At 34.0% G+C, this 18,114-nt stretch overlaps 1 protein-coding gene across 5 annotated transcripts in view; it reads left to right on the top strand.

Annotated features, from left to right (window-relative positions):
* LOC113502550 (synaptotagmin-7) overlaps positions 1 to 15,165 on the top strand; it is a 507,062-nt gene extending 491,897 nt beyond the window's left edge. For 3 of the 5 annotated variants that reach the window (XM_026884159.1, XM_026884163.1, XM_026884162.1), the window contains 6 exons: positions 2,127 to 2,267; positions 3,775 to 3,951; positions 5,405 to 5,485; positions 11,269 to 11,437; positions 13,683 to 13,895; positions 14,922 to 15,165. In XM_026884159.1, the coding sequence (XP_026739960.1) occupies positions 2,127 to 2,267; positions 3,775 to 3,951; positions 5,405 to 5,485; positions 11,269 to 11,437; positions 13,683 to 13,895; positions 14,922 to 15,022 (882 nt within the window). In that variant the 3' untranslated portion in view covers positions 15,023 to 15,165. Of the gene's footprint in view, positions 1 to 595; positions 605 to 2,126; positions 2,268 to 3,774; positions 3,952 to 5,404; positions 5,486 to 11,268; positions 11,438 to 13,682; positions 13,896 to 14,921 lie in introns of all 5 variants that reach the window. The other 2 variants (XM_026884160.1, XM_026884161.1) reach the window with 2 other exon arrangements.
* Positions 15,166 to 18,114: the final 2,949 nt, after the last annotated feature.

Here is an 18,114-nt window from a genome sequence, read left to right as displayed (position 1 = left end):
AACATAGTTAGGAAAAGGCTAGGTTAGGATGTATGTAATTATTGGAACTAATATTAGAAATTATCTGTATGTAGAAAATATTATAATCATTCTCTTTAAAAAAATGTTTTTTTTTTTCAGAAATTTCAGGAGTTTCGAAATTTTGCCGTCACTTAATTTACGAAATATCGTGTAAAATGTAGTTTTAGTACGTTTATTTATAGTAATAGCTACAATGTAAATCTAGATTAAGTATTTCTAGACAAAACCGAAGGTAGAAACTAGTTGCAATTGTATACGAATAGATTCAAATTGGATTATCACGGAGAACAAATAGTGACGCAAATATAAAATAAACAATATCATCTTTTATTATTACGTATCATACAGTCATACATCAAAGTCATACAAATGTAGAACACTAAATTAGTAAAAAAAAAATTGTGTAAATTTTTAACAAAAAGTGTTTCTTTTTTAGTATTTTAATTGCAGTGTTTCCGAACTGTCCTTTTTTTAACTGTGCTCCTTGATTTTTTATTTTTTTACTTTTTATTTTCGGTGGAGTTTTTCTAAACTATGAATTCTCTTTCCATGCTTGCTCCTTCAAATATGGTAGGTAGAGGAGGTTGTATTGAAAAAAATAGAGAGAGTTACAGAGAAACGGCAAAAATGCTTTTTCAAAAATTTGCTTTGTCTTTTAAATATAAGCTTCAACAATTTTCAGAGCTAGCTTTTACTTCAAAAGCTTGATCACATAGTTTTGTAAATACGCAGCGCAAAAAAAAATACAGTCAGCTTAAAAAAAATATTTTTAATTACACAAAAAAATATAAATTTTTCACAAATTCCATACGAGAACTGGATTAGCTTTTTTGATTGAATCACGAGTTCTTTGCAATTTAAAATAATAATAAAATCACAATGAAATCACAACCAAATTTAGACCTAGAATTGTAGCCATTAGGAGTTAGAATAGCCTAGCACTCACCACCATACAATCTTAAAAAAATCTATATTTTATTTATTTTGTAAAATATTTATAAAGTAAAATTAATAAAATTTTAATGTGAGAAAATGCCGACAAAATAGAATGCTATTGTTTAAAAAAGGTGTCAAAAGCACTCACAATTTTATTAATTTTATACAAATAATAAAAATATGCGATTTTATTAATTAGTTATAGTTTAAATAAGACTTTTGCGGATATTTTTTAATTAAAATATAAAAATACCGTAGTTTTAGAACATAGCCTAGATATAGTCTAGTTTTAAATGCTTAAATTTATAAAAAAAATTCAACATTTCCTAAAGCCGTTTCGAAGCGATTTTTTTTACAAAATCTTTACCCCGTAGAATCAACGTCAATAAATATAGATTAATTTAAGAAAAAATCCCATATTACGTTAAGCTTTTTAAATCCAACTAAAAAAAAATGCATGGATCCAATACCCATTGATTTTTGTGACGTTTTTCCCTGAAAATATTGAGGAGAAATATGTTTTTTTGTTGAAAAATAAACATATTCATTATAACAAAAAACATTCATCTCCCACTTTTTATGATCTGGTTCAATTTATTAACATAAAACTCAATTTTTCATCGCACGAATTGGACGATTTTTTTAATAAAAATATACGGTTTACATCACAATTTTTGCAAAAATTAATAAAATTTCGTGTCGCGTTCCAATTTATTTTTATAAATAATCTTATAATTCCATTAGTGAGCTCAGTCAGTACTTGTTAATTAATAAAATTCACGTATCTTGCGTTGGATTTATTTTAAATTCATTTAAAGTTAATTCAATTTCGTTTTTGTTAATTTATTAATGATTTTGCTTTATTCTGTTTACTGGTTTTCTAATTAGTGCAATTTTACTATAATTTTCTTCTTCAGGTAAATAAAAATAGATAAATATTATTTTTTTCAATTTTTATTCGTTCCAATTTTCAATTTAACTTTATTTTTTTAATGGATCTAACATTAGGCTTTATTAAAAGTGTGCTTTTGTATTTTTTTATTTAAAACAAATAACTATTCTCCGATGCAAAAAAAAAACCGTAAATTTTTATCAAAAAAGTCATCCTATACGCTTCGAACCGGCGTCAAGCCACCACAAATGCTTTAAGTTTTATATTTGACTAACAGATGGCGTTTCTCCAGAATCGATCGATTTCCCTGGTTGATATGTACATCGACAACTCGGAGCCTTCAGAAAACGTCGGCCAGATACATTTCAGCTTGGAGTACGACTTCCAGAACACTACCCTGATATTAAGGATAATTCAGGTATGTAAACCTCTTTTCTTTACCGAATAATTTAGACAGATGTTGATGAAAAACTCTTCTTTATAGGCAGAAATATGAAAATCTTTTTTTTTCTTCTGTGTTTTTCCTATAATCTAGACTACTCATTAGATCATTCTTGCGCTTATTCTGGACCCTTATTCTGCTATTTACAATTGTCGAATTAATGGAAATTGGATTAAAATGTCGCTATTCGTATTCTAATAGTAAATTAGTGGGATATCCAGAGATGTACGGATAGCCGAGTGGTATTAGGTCTCGCCAAAAACACTCTGCGCGACGTGTCGTGGTTTCGATCCCCGCTAAGGACAAGTATGGCTTAGTGTCTGATGCATTCGATTTTTTTTTTGTGAAATCTTGCAACACGAGGATTATATTAGTTAGCAGGGAGTATTTTTTGTAATATATTTCTCAATTTTATTTTATAAATAATTTAACTACTTTCGAGACACGTGACCTTTTAATCATGTAAAATATTCTCCCATATGTTTCTCATCGAAAAGTAACTTGTCAAGTGCGAGTTGTAGTCCCCACACTGAGGGTTCCTTACAAACCGGTTAAAGAAAACGTTGTTAATTTTTTTAATCACCAAGAAATTTTATTATATTAACTTCATCGTTATTAAAACGGCAGCAGAATTACAATCATCATCTGTGAAAATTTCAACAGTCTTGCTATAGTGATTTTTGAGATACAGCTTAGTTACAAATGGGCAGGTGGTGTTACAAACAGCGGTGGTTTAATATTACTGTACCGTTCTTGCCCTATAGTTACGGAACCCTCGATATAGGGATCGGCAAATACCTCAAAATAAATAAACGGACGAGTATCGGATTGTTTTAACAATTAACACGGCTATTCGTGATTTAACAATAGACTATACTTATGTGTATATTAACATTGTTTATTTAAAAAATAAACGGGAAAACGCGAAAATGTTATTGGAACACGTTTCAAAATTTGGAAAATAAATATTTTGTAATTGTATTTTGGACTTAAAATGTTTTCAAATTTGTTTAAATAGTTTAAAATGTGTTTCAATTGAATCAAAGTTTGTGTATTTCGTTTAAATACTAATACTTACAAAAATGACTTCAAACACTTGCTTTTAACTAGATTTCAAACATCAATCAATGGTCTTTTTAGTGCAAGAATAGACGAATTATACAGATCAATATACCAATGACCGCTGTTCTATATGATGCGGGTTCGATCCCGCGCAGGACAATGTGCGATACACAAATGCTTAGGAGATACTTGCAAATCGGTTATTCTTTCCCACTTTTAAATGTCACTACCGATTTTTATCAAATATGCAATGTAAGAATGCTTACTTTTCAACTTTATTACAAAACAATTGAAATCGCTCAATCAGTTCAGGAGCTATGATGCCATAGACAGCCATGTCAAGCTAAGAACACCCCTCTATGCGTCGGGGGTTAAGATTTGATGTTCAAAAGTGTCCTTACATATAACCCTCTGATTTCAGGGCAAGGAGTTGCCTGCTAAGGACTTGAGCGGTACTTCAGACCCCTATGTGAGGGTTACCTTACTGCCGGACAAGAAGCATCGGCTGGAGACCAAGATCAAGAGACGGACCCTCAACCCTCGGTGGAACGAAACCTTCTATTTCGAAGGGTTCCCCATACAGAAGCTGCAGAGTCGGGTAAGAGAGTTAATTACATCATCAACATCATCATCATCATCATCCACAGCCTTTGTCTTCCCACTGCTGGGCATAGGCCTCCACTTTCTCTTGCCAATTTCTACGGCCCTATACCAGCCTCATCCAGACTCGACACGAAACCTTTTCTATATCATCGACCCATCTTGCTCCCGGACGACCGACGATCCTTATGCCGTGCCTTTTCGACCATTCCGTCACCGCCTTAGTCAACCTGCCATCCCTTCGTCTGGCCAAGTGGCCTGCCTAGCTCCACTTCAGCCTCGTTATTGTGTCACCTACGTCCCGAATTTTGGTTCATTCTCAGATATTCACATTATGGACTCGATCTTGGAGTTTGAAGCACAGCGCGCTCTATGGCTTTCTGTGAAACTTAAATCCCATCCTGTTCCATCAGGTTACGAAGAGGTATCCTGTTGCTCAGGTAACTGGGTTGAGGAGGTCAGATAGGCAGTCGCTCCGTGTAAAATACTGGTACTTAGCTGCCTCCCGTTGGACTGAAAGCCGACCCCAACATAGTAAAGAAAATTCTAGGTTGTCATTAGACAGCGGAATCATCAACTAAAACAATAACAGCTGACAATAATGGAATAGTTCTATTTTTACGTACTTTTTTTAACTTTCACACAACGCCACCTAGTCTCAAACTAAGCAGAAAATACATACATAACATAGATAAATTACACCCAGACACAGAACAAATGATCATGCTCATCACACAAACCCTTGTCCTGGAATCGAACCTACAACCTCCCATATAGAATTTAGGGGCACTAACCAGTAGACCAACAGGCCAGTGATTCTGGCTCAGACAGTTGAAGGGGGCCCGGGTTGTTTTTAGTCGGTGAGATTCCGACATATCCCCTCGCCGTGCCCTCAGCGTTGGTTGATGACATTAGAGTGTCACCCCAAAAAAAAGGCCAGTCAACTTTGAATAGGGCTCCCTAAAAACATACCCTTATTGAAACTAAAGTGTCTGATAAGGATCCTAAAAACACAGCCCATCCCTTTAATTGAAATAAATTGTATAAGTGAAGTGTGCGTGCCCATGAATGCCAAATGCTCTTTTGGGGGTAGTTAGTTAACTTAATCACCTGAATGTGTTCTAATTAAATGGAAATGGTTTCTTTTGTGTTAATTATTTAGTAGTTTTGGAGGGTAGGATGAGGTATATTTGGGTTTCGTAGCCAAATGTTAAAACCGGAAAACTGAATTATTGAGGCTCCGCTGTCTATCCGTCTGCCATCAGGGTGTATCTCTTAAAAATATAGGCAAACTTAGACAACGGCATGAAGTTGGTGGGTGACAAAATTTTAGGGTTTATCATAATATATTATTTTCATGAAAAGTTTTATCACAAGATTTGACTAGAGATAGACAAACGGACATTTAAAATTAAATAAAGCTATTTATAACTGTTTTCATCATTTTTCAGGTACTTCACCTCCACGTTTTTGACTACGACAGATTCTCAAGAGATGACTCCATTGGAGAAGTATTCCTGCCTCTATGTCAGGTAAGAGACATGTTTTGAGGTTAACCAGTGGATTAACCAGCAGACGTAGCAGGTTTTGTTTGTGAAGGGTTTCAACGCATTGCCATACAGCGACACAAAAGCGCAGATGACGTAGCACGGTGGTACAGGCTCAGTCTTTGTCCTTCTTTAAAAAAAATGACTCCCGCACTAAGGAATTTAATATTTGTATCGCGGGGGGCTTCACAAACATTCAAGTCACATGCACAAAGACACCCAGACTCAGGATAAGCATTCGTGGATCACATAAACGCTTGTCCTACGGGGATTGAACCCGCGACACGTTGCGCTCAGTGGGTTTGGCTTGGTGCCTAGCACCCATGCTATGGCTATCCATGGCTGTCCATGCAGTCAAGAGACAGACACTACTCGCTTTCTCTTTCTCTTTTTTTAATTAAAAATACCGCTCTTGTCCCAAGGCGGGCATTGGTTACCTCATCTGTACACCTGCATTATATTGTTATTACTAGCCTGGAAAGTCCCACAGCTGGAGGTCTTTTCCCTACTCTTCTTCCACTTGTCTATTTCATGAGCCGCGTGTGGTCAGTTCGGTAAGAACGAATCCAGGTCATCTCGCAAACGATTAACGTTATTTTTGGATTGTAAAATTTGAATTGAAGGCAAGAGCGCCAAAAACTGTGTCGCCATTATATTGAAAATGGTTGCCCCCCCCCCCACCTAAGCCTAACACCACCTCTTAAATTAAGATCATCGCAGAAGCTCAGTACCTTCAATTTAATTATGACAACCAGTCTTAACAAGAGGAACTTTAATGCCCTATAAATAGTCTATTTAGACTATAGATATAGAGCGATTAAGTATAAAGGTAGTTTTATACTTAATCGCTCTATAAAAACTTATACATAGCTTCGCTCTCTAGACATTTTAAAACATTGCTTTTCTAACGAAACAGCTTACCTAAAACTTAATTTGATCAGGTATCAGGTAGCACTTTCCTTAAAATTACACTATCAAGAAAGACCATTTTCCTTTAACGATTTTTCCCTAATTTTCATCGAAATTATTTTTAGCACGAACTTTACCCGCGGTCCTGCCTGCTACAAATCGAAAACGATCCCACGGGAACATAAAATCTGGATAAAACTATCCCATGTGTCAATCCTGGTTATAAACTATCTATGTACCAAGTTTCGTCAAAATCCGTTCAGTAGGTTTTGCGTGAAAGATTAACAAACATCAATACATACAAACTTTTGCGTTTATAATATTTGTATCATTAGGAGGAGCTCGTGGCTAAGCTATAACCGCATAAGTGATTCGATCACAGTTTAAGCTATGCTTGACGCGGTTGTTCCATGGATGGGTGACCATCTTTGTCATAACGAGTTCCTCCGTGTTTCGGAAGGCACGTTAAATTGTGGGTCCCGGCTGTTATCCCTACATCTTTGACAGTCGTTACAGATAGTCAGAAGCTGAAAAATTCTGACAGCCAGTCTAACCAAGGGGTATCGTGTTGCCCAGGTAACTGGGTTGAGGAGGTCAGATAGGCAGTCGCTCCTTGTAAAACACTGGTACTTAGCTGAAACCGGTTGGACTGGAAGCCGACCCCAACATAGTTGGGAAAAGGTTAGGCCGATGATGAATATTTGTATCATCATTTTTCCCTGTGAAAACTTAGCTTTTCTTTTATCTCATTTCTATATCGCCCGTTGGCTAGATCAGGCAATTTATAACACCTTTAGACATTTAATTTCACGGTGTAAAACGTATTTTCGTGTTTATTATGTAAATGACTTAATATATTTACATGCTGTTGACTTTGTAATATGTTCCGTAGCTGGAATTATGTAAACCTGGTTGTTAGGGTTGTTTTCTCTGATTTACAATCAGATGTAGGTACTGTGTTATCTTCTAATATATAAAATTCCCCTGTCACGATGTTAGTTACCGTATTCCTCCGAAACGGCTTTACCGATTTTTACCAAAATTTTATATGCGTATTCAGTAGGTCTGAGAATCGACTCACATCTATTTTTCATACCGATAAGTGACAAGGCTTGCTCACACTAAAAACAATATTTGGACGAAATTGTTTGTTTTTTTTTTATAATGTGGCATTAAAATACGTACAACTAGAAAAAAAATATTCGGCGAAACAATGTTGGCTGGGTAGCTGACCCAGCCAACATTGTTTCGCCGAATATTTTTTTTATATGTATTAAAAAAATTGAATGATTGCACGGATAGCCGAGTGTTTGAGGCTACCACGCCAAAGTGACTGCGCGCGACGTGTCAGACTAAGGACAGGAGGAAAATTAAACATATTTTGCGGGGGTTTTCAGAAACATTCAAGTCACATGCATAAAGACACCCAGACGTTTACAAGCATTTATGATTACGTAAATTCTTGTCCTACGCTGGAACCGAACGCTGACACGTCGCTCACTGTCAGTTTGGCGTGGTATGGTGATCTCAACCACTCGGCTATCAGTACAAGCAACTTAAAATGACAAGAGTTATTTTAAGAGGTGGTTCAGATCTGAGTCATCGCAAGTAATTTGACACTGCATTATTTAAAAATCAATTAAGTTTTTTAATAAAATCTGTCGTAACAGCAATGGAATAATTATCAACTTCCTTGATTGTAACAATATACTTTTATCAAATATTTTCTTGAATATTAGGTATAACAATTTTAGCTTTGTTACCAAGCTGTCGCGTTTAACTGTTTTTAATTTTAAATTACTTTTTTATTTGTTTTAATTAAATGTTTCGAAGGGCAAAGGGCGAAAAGTTTTCTAATACTTAAAATATGGCGGATTGTTTTATTATCTGCCTCAAGGGTAGTAATGTCAACTTTGTGTTATTAAAGATATGAAATTTTGTATTTTTCTTTGAAATCTTTAAATTTTATTAGGTACCTTCAAAATTCACGAACGACGCCGTAGTTTACTATTTTTTTAGGGTTCAGTATCAGAAGGCTCAAAACGAAACCATCTAGTGTTACCAAGTTAGTAGTTTCAAGCACTGTTATAGTTACCGGCACGGATCTTGAGCGCTGACCTTCAACTGCGCAGAAAGTGATTGTGTCCCTTTTGCGGTATGAAGTAAGGCGCGGGGCGGACTCAAATGCAGTGATTGTCCCGCAACGCATCACGACATATGGCTATAACTGTTTACCCGAGGGTACTGTGTACCGGCTTCGTTCTTTGATGCAGTTGTATTCACCTCAAGACGGTTCAAGATTGGCGTTTTATTTTGTCATGAGAGTACGATGCGCAAAGCGATCCCCACTCTTCCGCCGAGCGCTCAAGATCCGTGCCGGTAATACTAAGGCTCTACAATCTGTCCTGTTTTACTACACCAGGCTAGTATCTCATGAACCTTGATATAAGACATATTTTTACTGTCGCTTTAACATCAATACGGACGGCCATAAATTTGTTAACTTATCTTCAAAGTTTGTCCTACACAAAGGATTTATTTTCTTAAGCCTTGTTGCACGGAACTCTCTGTGTCGTGAGACGACTTGCACTTGGCCTGTTTTCTTTTTGCGATTATTTTTATCGAATAATAGTTATTAAAGCGATATTAAAATGAGGAGCTCGTGGCTAAGCTATAACCGCATAAGTGATTCGATCACAGGTCAAGCTATGCTTGACGCGGTTGGTCCGAAGATGGGTGACCACCTTTGTCATAACGAGTTCCTGCGTGTTTCGGAAGGCACGTTAAATTGTGGGTCCCGGCTGTTATTCCTATATCTTTGACAGTCGTTACAGGTAGTCAGAAGTTTGAAAAAGTCTGACAGCCAGTCTAACCAAGGGGTATCGTGTTGCCCAGGTAACTGGGTTGAGGAGGTCAGATAGGCAGTCGCTCCTTGTAAAACATTGGTACTTAGCTGAAACCGGTTAGACTGGTAGCCGACCCCAACATAGTTGGGAAAAGGCTAGGCCAATGATGATGAGTTATTAAAGCAATATTAGTCCAGGCTTTCTATTGTCTCACTATGACGGTTCATGAGATAAAGCTTGTAAACAGACGGCTTAGACCAACAAACAACAGACCAATATTGAAAGTAGAGTCAGTTTTTTTGCAGTGGTTGGTAAAACAAGAATATTTTACTAAAATATCGAAAGGTTTTTTAGAGTAACAGCACCTACATTTCGTCCTAGATATATTTTTTTACCTAAATATTACAAAATACGTAAAACGTCTAGAACAAACGTGCTCACGATACTATCTTATAGCCACTCAATCTTAAGGTCACGATGGAGGGAAAACAGTAGTCCCGTTTTAAATTATCTCTTTTTTTAATTAACAGACAAGATCAGAATAAAATATCATTATTCAGCTGCACGGATAGCCAATTAGTTAGAGGCACCACGCCAAGCCCATAAAGCGCGACAAGTCGTATGTTCGATCCCCGCATAGGACAAGCATTTTGTGTGGTTCACGAATGTTTGGCCAATGTCTGACGGACATTATTCATATTTAGTTGGCAGTACAAATTGCTTGAAAACTTTAATTAAGTTAACATAGTAAGATCAATTAGTTTGTTGCGTGATGTCATCAACTATTTGAAAAACATTTACCAAACAACGTTATTCTAATATCACAAACTAATAATTAATTTCATGATAACATTTCAATGATCCCACTTTCCGAATTTTCGTTTAGCAGGGCTAATTTGTTGATATAAACCATCCACAGCGCTAACCAAACTCATACAAAAAAGCATTCAAATCGGTTCAGCCGTTTAAGAGGAATTCAGTGACAAACACACGTACGTGTATTCTAAGATATTACAAGTATTAAATCAATAACGGCCAGCTAGTGAGCTAAGCATTAAAAATAATAATTTTGGCTCTTCTGATATTTCTACACATTGCCACCATATTTCATCTAAAAACATAAAAAAGGGATCCGTATAAAACGAGATAATCTTCGATAAAATATGGATGAAGTTTTATAGTAATATATCTCAGGGAATTGGGATATTAATCGTTGTAAAAAAAACCTTTTTTTGCTAAACGAAGCTTACGTATAATTGGATATTTTTTGCGGTCTCCTTAAATATCATTTGCTTAAAAGACATTGGATTAAGTGACATGCTGGCTCTTTCATTGTCAAAGCGAATTTAGAAACAGTTTCCGAAACATTCAAATCACATGCAGAAGACACCCTGACTTAGAACAAGCATTCGTGGATCACACAAATGCTTGTCCTTCGCTGGGATCGGACGCAGGACACGTCGCGCATAGTTTTGGTCGTTAGGCGCGATCAATTATACAAAATCAAAAGTTGTTACATCAAGTAGGCCGTTTTCCAGGCACTTTTAAAACGTTACAATAATGACTCTAGCGGTCATAATATTGGTAGGATTATAATAGACTCTCTTATGTTCACTAAAATCTTTTAAACATATTCTTTGACGATAAATCGGTATTCAACCATTTTGAATAAACGAATTATATATCTTTATTGTACACCATTTGACGGGCCTGTTGGTCTAGTGGTTAGTGACCGCTGCTATACCGGAGGTCGTGGGTTCGATTCCCGCCCAGGACAAATGTTCTGTGATGAGCATGATCATTTGTTCTGGTGTCTGGGTGTAAGTTATCTATAATATGTATGTATTTAGAAATTATAAGTAAGTTTATCAGTTGTCTGGTTACCATAACACAAGCTCTGCTTAGCTTGGGATCAGATAACCGTGTGAGTTGTCCCAGGATATATTATATAATAAAAATCATTGAAATTAATAGCATACAGTGTAACGGTACTATTCTTCTGTTCTTTTTCAGGTGGACCTCAGTGAGAAGCCTTCATTCTGGAAGGCGTTGAAGCCTCCAGCGAAGGACAAGTGTGGTGAGCTTCTGACTTCACTCTGCTACCACCCAAGCAACAGCGTCCTGACTCTGACGCTGCTGAAGGCAAGGAACCTCAAGGCAAAGGATATTAATGGGAAATCAGGTCAGTTTATACTGGTTTTTGGTAGAAATTATGCTTCAGTATTATGATTTGTTGTTCCTTTTTGTAAAATTGTTTATATTATGATGCTTTTCGGTTCTTTGTGTTATTTTATTTCTCCTATTCATTTATAATTTACATAAAAACATTTAACTACCTATATAGGTATATCCAAAAATAATCGAATACTTAATTTAATTCAAAGACTCTTTGTATTGGTACAGACACCATGGAATTTAATCCTTATATTGCAAGAGGTTTGCGCAAACATTCAAGTCACAAGCACAAAGACACCCAGACTCAAAATAATTTGGACTTGTCCTGTGAGAGGATCGAACCCATGACAAGTCGCGCTCAGTGGGTTTGGCGTGGTGGCCTATACCACTTACCTTCGACTGGCCTGTTGGTCTAGTGGTTAGTGGCCCTGACTGCTATACCAGAGGTCGTGGGTTCGATTCCCACCCAGGACAATGTTTGTGTGACGAGCACGATCTTTTGTTCGATGTCTGGGTGTAATTTATCTATAATATGTATGTATTTAGAAAGACATAAGTATGTTTATCAGTTGTCTAGTACTCATAATACAAGCTCTGCTTAGTTTGAGACTAGATGGCGTTGGGTGGAATATGTTTAATATATACCTATCCGTGTAGTGTAGTATATATATTTTTGCCCTATTTTCTCCACTTTTATTTTAAATTATAATCTTATCTTATCAATCTCTGTAACAAAGAGGACTTTCCAAAATCACAATAGACGTTCAGATCATTTAATTTAAAATTTTCCTTTTATCCCGCATTTTTGCCCAAATTGAATCCATAAAAAATTGAGTCACTGTTATGAGACTGACTAATTTACCCTTGGACCCCCTTGGACCCCTAGAGGGGTTTGAAAGAGGGGAGGAGGGGTCTGTAAATCAAGATATGAATCTAAGAAGTTCCAATTAAGTGTCAGTTCCGTTTCCCAAGGTAACTCGACTCCGTAAAATATTGCCGTCGACTTTTTTTTCGGACTTAATGATCAGAAAGTTAGGGTTGTCAAATTGGTTTATTGTGTTCAAAAGAAAGCTTGTAATTTTTTTATTCTGTTTTATATTATTTTAGGTGTGCTAGTAAAGTACTTTTTTAGTATCATGTAAACCTATGTACATATTTAAAACACTTTTTTTTTCTTGAGAATTTGTAAATATTATATAAAAACATTCCGAAATCTGAAATAACATTTAAAGAGACTGGCTTTGTTTTGTTTCGTTTTTTTCGCCAACCCTTATGAAGAAAAAATATTTTTTGACATTTCTTAACCTTAATTAAAATTGTCTTCTAACAACAACTTGAATGGAGCACTAACAAAACTATATAAAAACAAAATTTTAGTATCAAAAAAAAGGAATCATACTCCCAGCAAAACATGGAAACTCAAGGGCTCTCAGAGAACTACGAAAACCCTTTAATATTACAACCAACCGTTTTTAGTTCAAGAAATTACTTTAGAAGATTTCCTCGCAAAACTCAAAAAATGGTCACCGAATAACTTCGTCCAACATAAACTCGTTGATCAAACGAACTGAAATACCTCTTAACTTCAAAAGCCAATCAAAAGACTATTCAACCAAAATATTACGAAATAAAATCACATTTTCAATAAAAACTTTTCGAATTTTTTTTTACCTTTACAATTTGACAACCCTAATTTAAGGCGAATACATTTCTTCTCGGGAATGTTCATGATAAAATGACTTGCAGATTAAGGTGAAGTTCATTAGACGTTTTTTTATTTGTTATTATACTTTTGTTGAGTTTTCTGAGTTATTTAATGGACTGAGTTTCTTTAAGTTTTCTATAGATGTTAGTAAATAAAATAAATGTAGATACTAGGTAATTGGTATTTTTAATTGTAAAGAGATTTTTTGTGTAATTTTTATATTTTAAATTAATCTATCCGACTTAAAATATATTTTAAGACAAATCATGATTTTTTTTTCACAAATTAATTTAGAACAAGCCAAATGATTAGCGTGTATGGCATTAAACTAAAATACAATAAAACAACAAAAATCATTATTAATACTTAATTCAGTCTAGGTCAGATTTATAGACAGTGTAACAAAAAATATTTTTATTTTCTATCTTTCTAAACATTTTGTTTTTTATTTATTTTTTGTAACTGAAATACTATTTTTTATCTCTATAAGTACCTACTGCCTGACCAACATTATTTTAAAACTATAATTCTTCGTCCTCCTTTCCAGATCCCTACGTAAAAGTGTGGCTACAGTTTGGCGACAAACGTATTGAGAAGCGCAAGACAGCTATCTTCAAGTGCACCCTGAACCCCGTGTTCAACGACTCCTTCTCCTTCAACGTGCCCTGGGAGAAGATCAGGGAGTGCTCCCTGGATGTCCAGGTTATGGACTTCGATAATATTGGCAGGAATGAGCTGATTGGCAGGATTTTACTAGCCGGTGAGTAGTTTTAAAAGGTATTTTTTTATATGCAGAAAATGGAGGAAAGTGGGTTATATTTGCAATTCAATATTATAAGACGTGACGAGATCCACAAATTTTAGTTATTTTACGGTCGTCTCAGTAGCTTAGTTTGTAGCAACGGGTGCGTTGCAAGTCGCAAGTTGGAGTCACATTTGAGTCCTGTTTGATGTTGTATGTTTCCATTGTATTTTTTATTTATTTTATTGCATATTATTATCCTTAATTTAATTCCGAATAATTATAGGAATTATTAATTTGTATCTGAATATTTATGCCTGATAACTTGGCTTAACCGAGTTGTTAATCTCTTTACTACAACTAGCTTTCATGTCTCCCTCTTGAAGTAGATGGATGTTTTTTTCTACTAATTCAGATATATTTCGTGTGAACTCTTCAGAAAAATTGTTCCCTCGGATTCGCCAAGCTCAAATGGGGGTGTTCGTTGGTTTCGTTGTATGTAATAGCTCGTGGCTAAGCTATAACCGCATAAGTGATTCGATCACAGGTTAAGCTATGCTTGACGCGGTTGGTCCGTAGATGGGTGACCATCTTTGTCATAACGAGTTCCTCCGTGTTTCGGAAGGCACGTTAAATTGTGGGTCCCGGCTGTTATTCCTACATCTTTGACAGTTGTTACAGGTAGTCAGAAGCTTGAAAAAGTCTGACAGCCAGTCTTACCAAGGGGTATCGTGTTGCCCAGGTTACTGGGTTAAGGAGGTCAGATAGGCAGTCGCTCCTTGTAAAACACTGGTACTTAGCTGAAACTGGTTGGACTGGTAGCCGACCCCAACATAGTTGGGAAAAAGGCTAGGCCAATGATGATAATAGCTTGCAGGAGTTGCAATGGTGGTGTGAAAAATATGGCAGCCTAACGTCGTTTATTTTTTTTTTGTTTTATCTGTTTTACTGGCAAACCTACCATACCAAATATTATCTCTTTCAAAAAAGTTTTAATGAAACGAAATAACGTTGAATTTAATAAAATAAAAAATACCTTTTCAGGCAAGAACGGGTCCGGGGCGACCGAAACCAAACACTGGCAGGATATGATTACGAAACCGCGGCAAACGATCGTGCAGTGGCATCGCTTGAAGCCCGAGTGAATTCAACAAAAATAAATAAAAAAGAAACAAAACGTCTTAAGACTGAACGGTTAACAAAATTTAATGGCGCACCAAACTCTCTGATCTGTCCTTGTAATGGCGTTGTGCACTATTTTTTTTAATTTTAATTTTTTGTAAAAAAATCTTTTTTTTTTTTAATTATGGCCACTTAATTTTTTACGTCACGAGATATTTTTTTGTTTTACGATGACAGTTTTAATATCTAAACGGGATAAGAATAAATTATTGTTCGCGTTAAACAATATTTTTACAGTATTTTATATTTAAATATTGAAAAGTACGATCTATTTCGTAATTTGTTTGTATTATTATCGCGTTAAAAATAATCATTGTGTACATTCCTTAGTGATTACTTCATTTTTTTAAGCGCACGCTACTTCTCAACTTGACTATCTTTAAAAAAAGATTTAAATGACTAAAAAAAAAATTAAAATCAAAACGGTGATATTTCTAAAAAGAGAAAATCAAATTGTTGAACATTAACTTTTCCTAATAAAGAGACTACTTTTGAATGCTGTTCATAAAAATTTTGGAGGAGCGAGCATTTCTGATTTTTTTTATTATTTTTTTTACTATAATTTTCAATATTTCTTAGAAAAATCTGTTAAACTTTTCTTACAATAGAAAGTTTTACCTGATTTTACAAGTTGTTTTTTTTTTTCTTTTTTCCTTTTTCTTCTCTTGATGGCACAGCATTCGTAACTAGTTTCAAGTCTTCAAGCTATATTGACGTTTTACTAATAAGTAATGGTTGGACGATGAATGTTAAGAATTTTAATAAAAAATATTGTTAGAATTATAAATTAATTGTTAAAAATGTAGCATACGGAAAGGTCGAGTTCACATCGCACAAAGAAGAGTAGATTTTTTCTTATTATTTTTTTGTTTTTTAGTTTCTTTTTTGTAAAAATTTCGAAAAATAATCATCCAAGGATGTTTTTTGCTTCTGAATTGCTCAAGAAAGAGTCAACAACATTAACAAAAAAAAAACCTTTTTTTACGTTAACATTTTTTATAAAGTGATCAATTCATGAGAGTAATACTGCCAAATTGTTACCTATGGAAAAAAAAACAACATCTAAAAAAGATTTTTTGAGTAAAAATGTGTCAAACGTTTGCTTTGAAAAAAATGCTTAAAAAAGTAAGTTCAGACATTCTAAATTAATTGTTAAAAGTTAAGAAAGTGTTGCAAGTTTATGAGGCTGGTCAATTTTAGGTGAGAATTTGAAATTATATAGGAAAGCCGAGAGTTGCAGGCCGTTCGAGACATACAACAATATTGTCTAGCTTGTTTTAAATAGGTAGCATTTTTGTTGTTAAAATATATATAAAATAAATAAAAAAAATAGTATTGAAATGCTTGTTGTTACATGTTAAAGCTTAAATTCCGTAAAAAGTAGTTCGAATCGATGTTAAAGTATTGAGAAATAAAAATTATCATCAAATCCAAAATATTGTATACATTTATAAAGGTTTTATAGAAATTAGTGTATTTATAGGTGTACCATGTAGCTTGTTGTTATAGATGTTAGACAGTTCAATGTTCATATAAATTAGTTGCAAAAAAAAAAAACAGTCTGTTTCAAAAGAAAAAATAAAAAAAAGTTTTAATAATTTTTACTTGAAAAAAATCCTCTAACTGAGCTTCAAAAACCGATTTTAGTGGAAAAATTGTCGAGAAATTATTGTTAAGATAATTAAAAATAGTTTTAGAAGAAAATATACCTAAGCAGGTAAGCAAACCGTAAGAGCGACTGCAATAGTCAAATTTAATTGTACGTTAGAAAAAATGCAGACAAGTAACAAAACTATAGAAAAATATGGATTTTTTGTAAAATAAAATCGACATTAGCAACCATTTAAACGGAATAGATAAAAAAAAACCAGCCTAAATTTTTTGACTCCTACAGTCAAAAACTAACCTTTAACCATTAACATCGTGTGGAAAAAGTAAAAAAATCTGTTAAAACTTCAATAAAATAATTAAAAACTATATTTTTTACAATTGTATTTAAAAATGTGTATCTAGAGGTAGCTACCTCACTAACGCTTCTTCGAGTTATTTTTGCTAAGCATTTTTAATGTTCTTTTTACTACATATACTACGCTTTATTAAATTAGGTGTAACCCTAAATCTCGGGAAAAAAAAATAGTAAAAATCTTAAAAATGTCTCTGGTAAATAACAGAAAAATCTTTTACCATTTCTAATTACCTCTTTAAAACAGATCTTTGAAAGAAAAGCAAGAAAAATTGATTTATAAAATGCATCTTTTTGAAAAAACAAAAGCATATCCAGATATTGGTAGGAAAGTAAAATAAAAAAAAATATTGTAAGTATAAAAGAAAGGTCAAAATGAGAGGAATTATTCTAATAAATGTACATAAAATAGGAAAAAAAATGTATTGATTGTTATCATACACAGTTTGAGCTATCAAAAATGTAATAATTCTTAATTACATAAATGTCAAAAATGTATTTTTACATCTTCCTAGTTACCTCTTTTATGCTTCATCGATATTTTTTGTATTAAGTAGCAGAAATGTATTTTTTCAACTCTAATAAATAAAATAATTATGAAATAATATTTTTGCACGTATTAATAACAGTTATTTTGTTTGTTATTAACAAATCAATTGTATGGCATTGCTGTGTATGAAATTTATTGATTTTATTCAGCCTTTTAAAAAAAGGTTTTGGTGATTTACTAAAACAAAAACTTAAATATCTTCTCCTTAGTAAAAGATTACAAAAAAATCAAAAACAGAAATCTTTTGACAAGTTTTAGTGACCTGCTTAACATAAAAATACGGCCGAATTGAGAACCTTGTTAAGACCTTTTTGAAGTCGTTTGAAAAATGTCATACAATTGATTTTTTAACTTTGAATCTAAGCTTTTCGATTTCAAAATCATTGTGATGTACAATTATAACATATCAAATCATTTTTATTTCCAAAGCCTCCAAGGAATATATATTTTGGTCAATATTCTAAAAAAATCTATCTAATGTTATCACTGCGCACATAAATTATTTTCTATCTATTTACTGGAAGCCACATTTTGTTTTTTTT

This window comes from Trichoplusia ni, chromosome 17 (genome assembly GCF_003590095.1).
Source record: "Trichoplusia ni isolate ovarian cell line Hi5 chromosome 17, tn1, whole genome shotgun sequence".
NCBI classification, from domain to species: domain Eukaryota; kingdom Metazoa; phylum Arthropoda; class Insecta; order Lepidoptera; family Noctuidae; genus Trichoplusia; species Trichoplusia ni.
The sequence above is the reverse complement of the archived record's forward strand: the minus strand, read 5'-3'. Positions and strand labels throughout refer to the sequence as shown.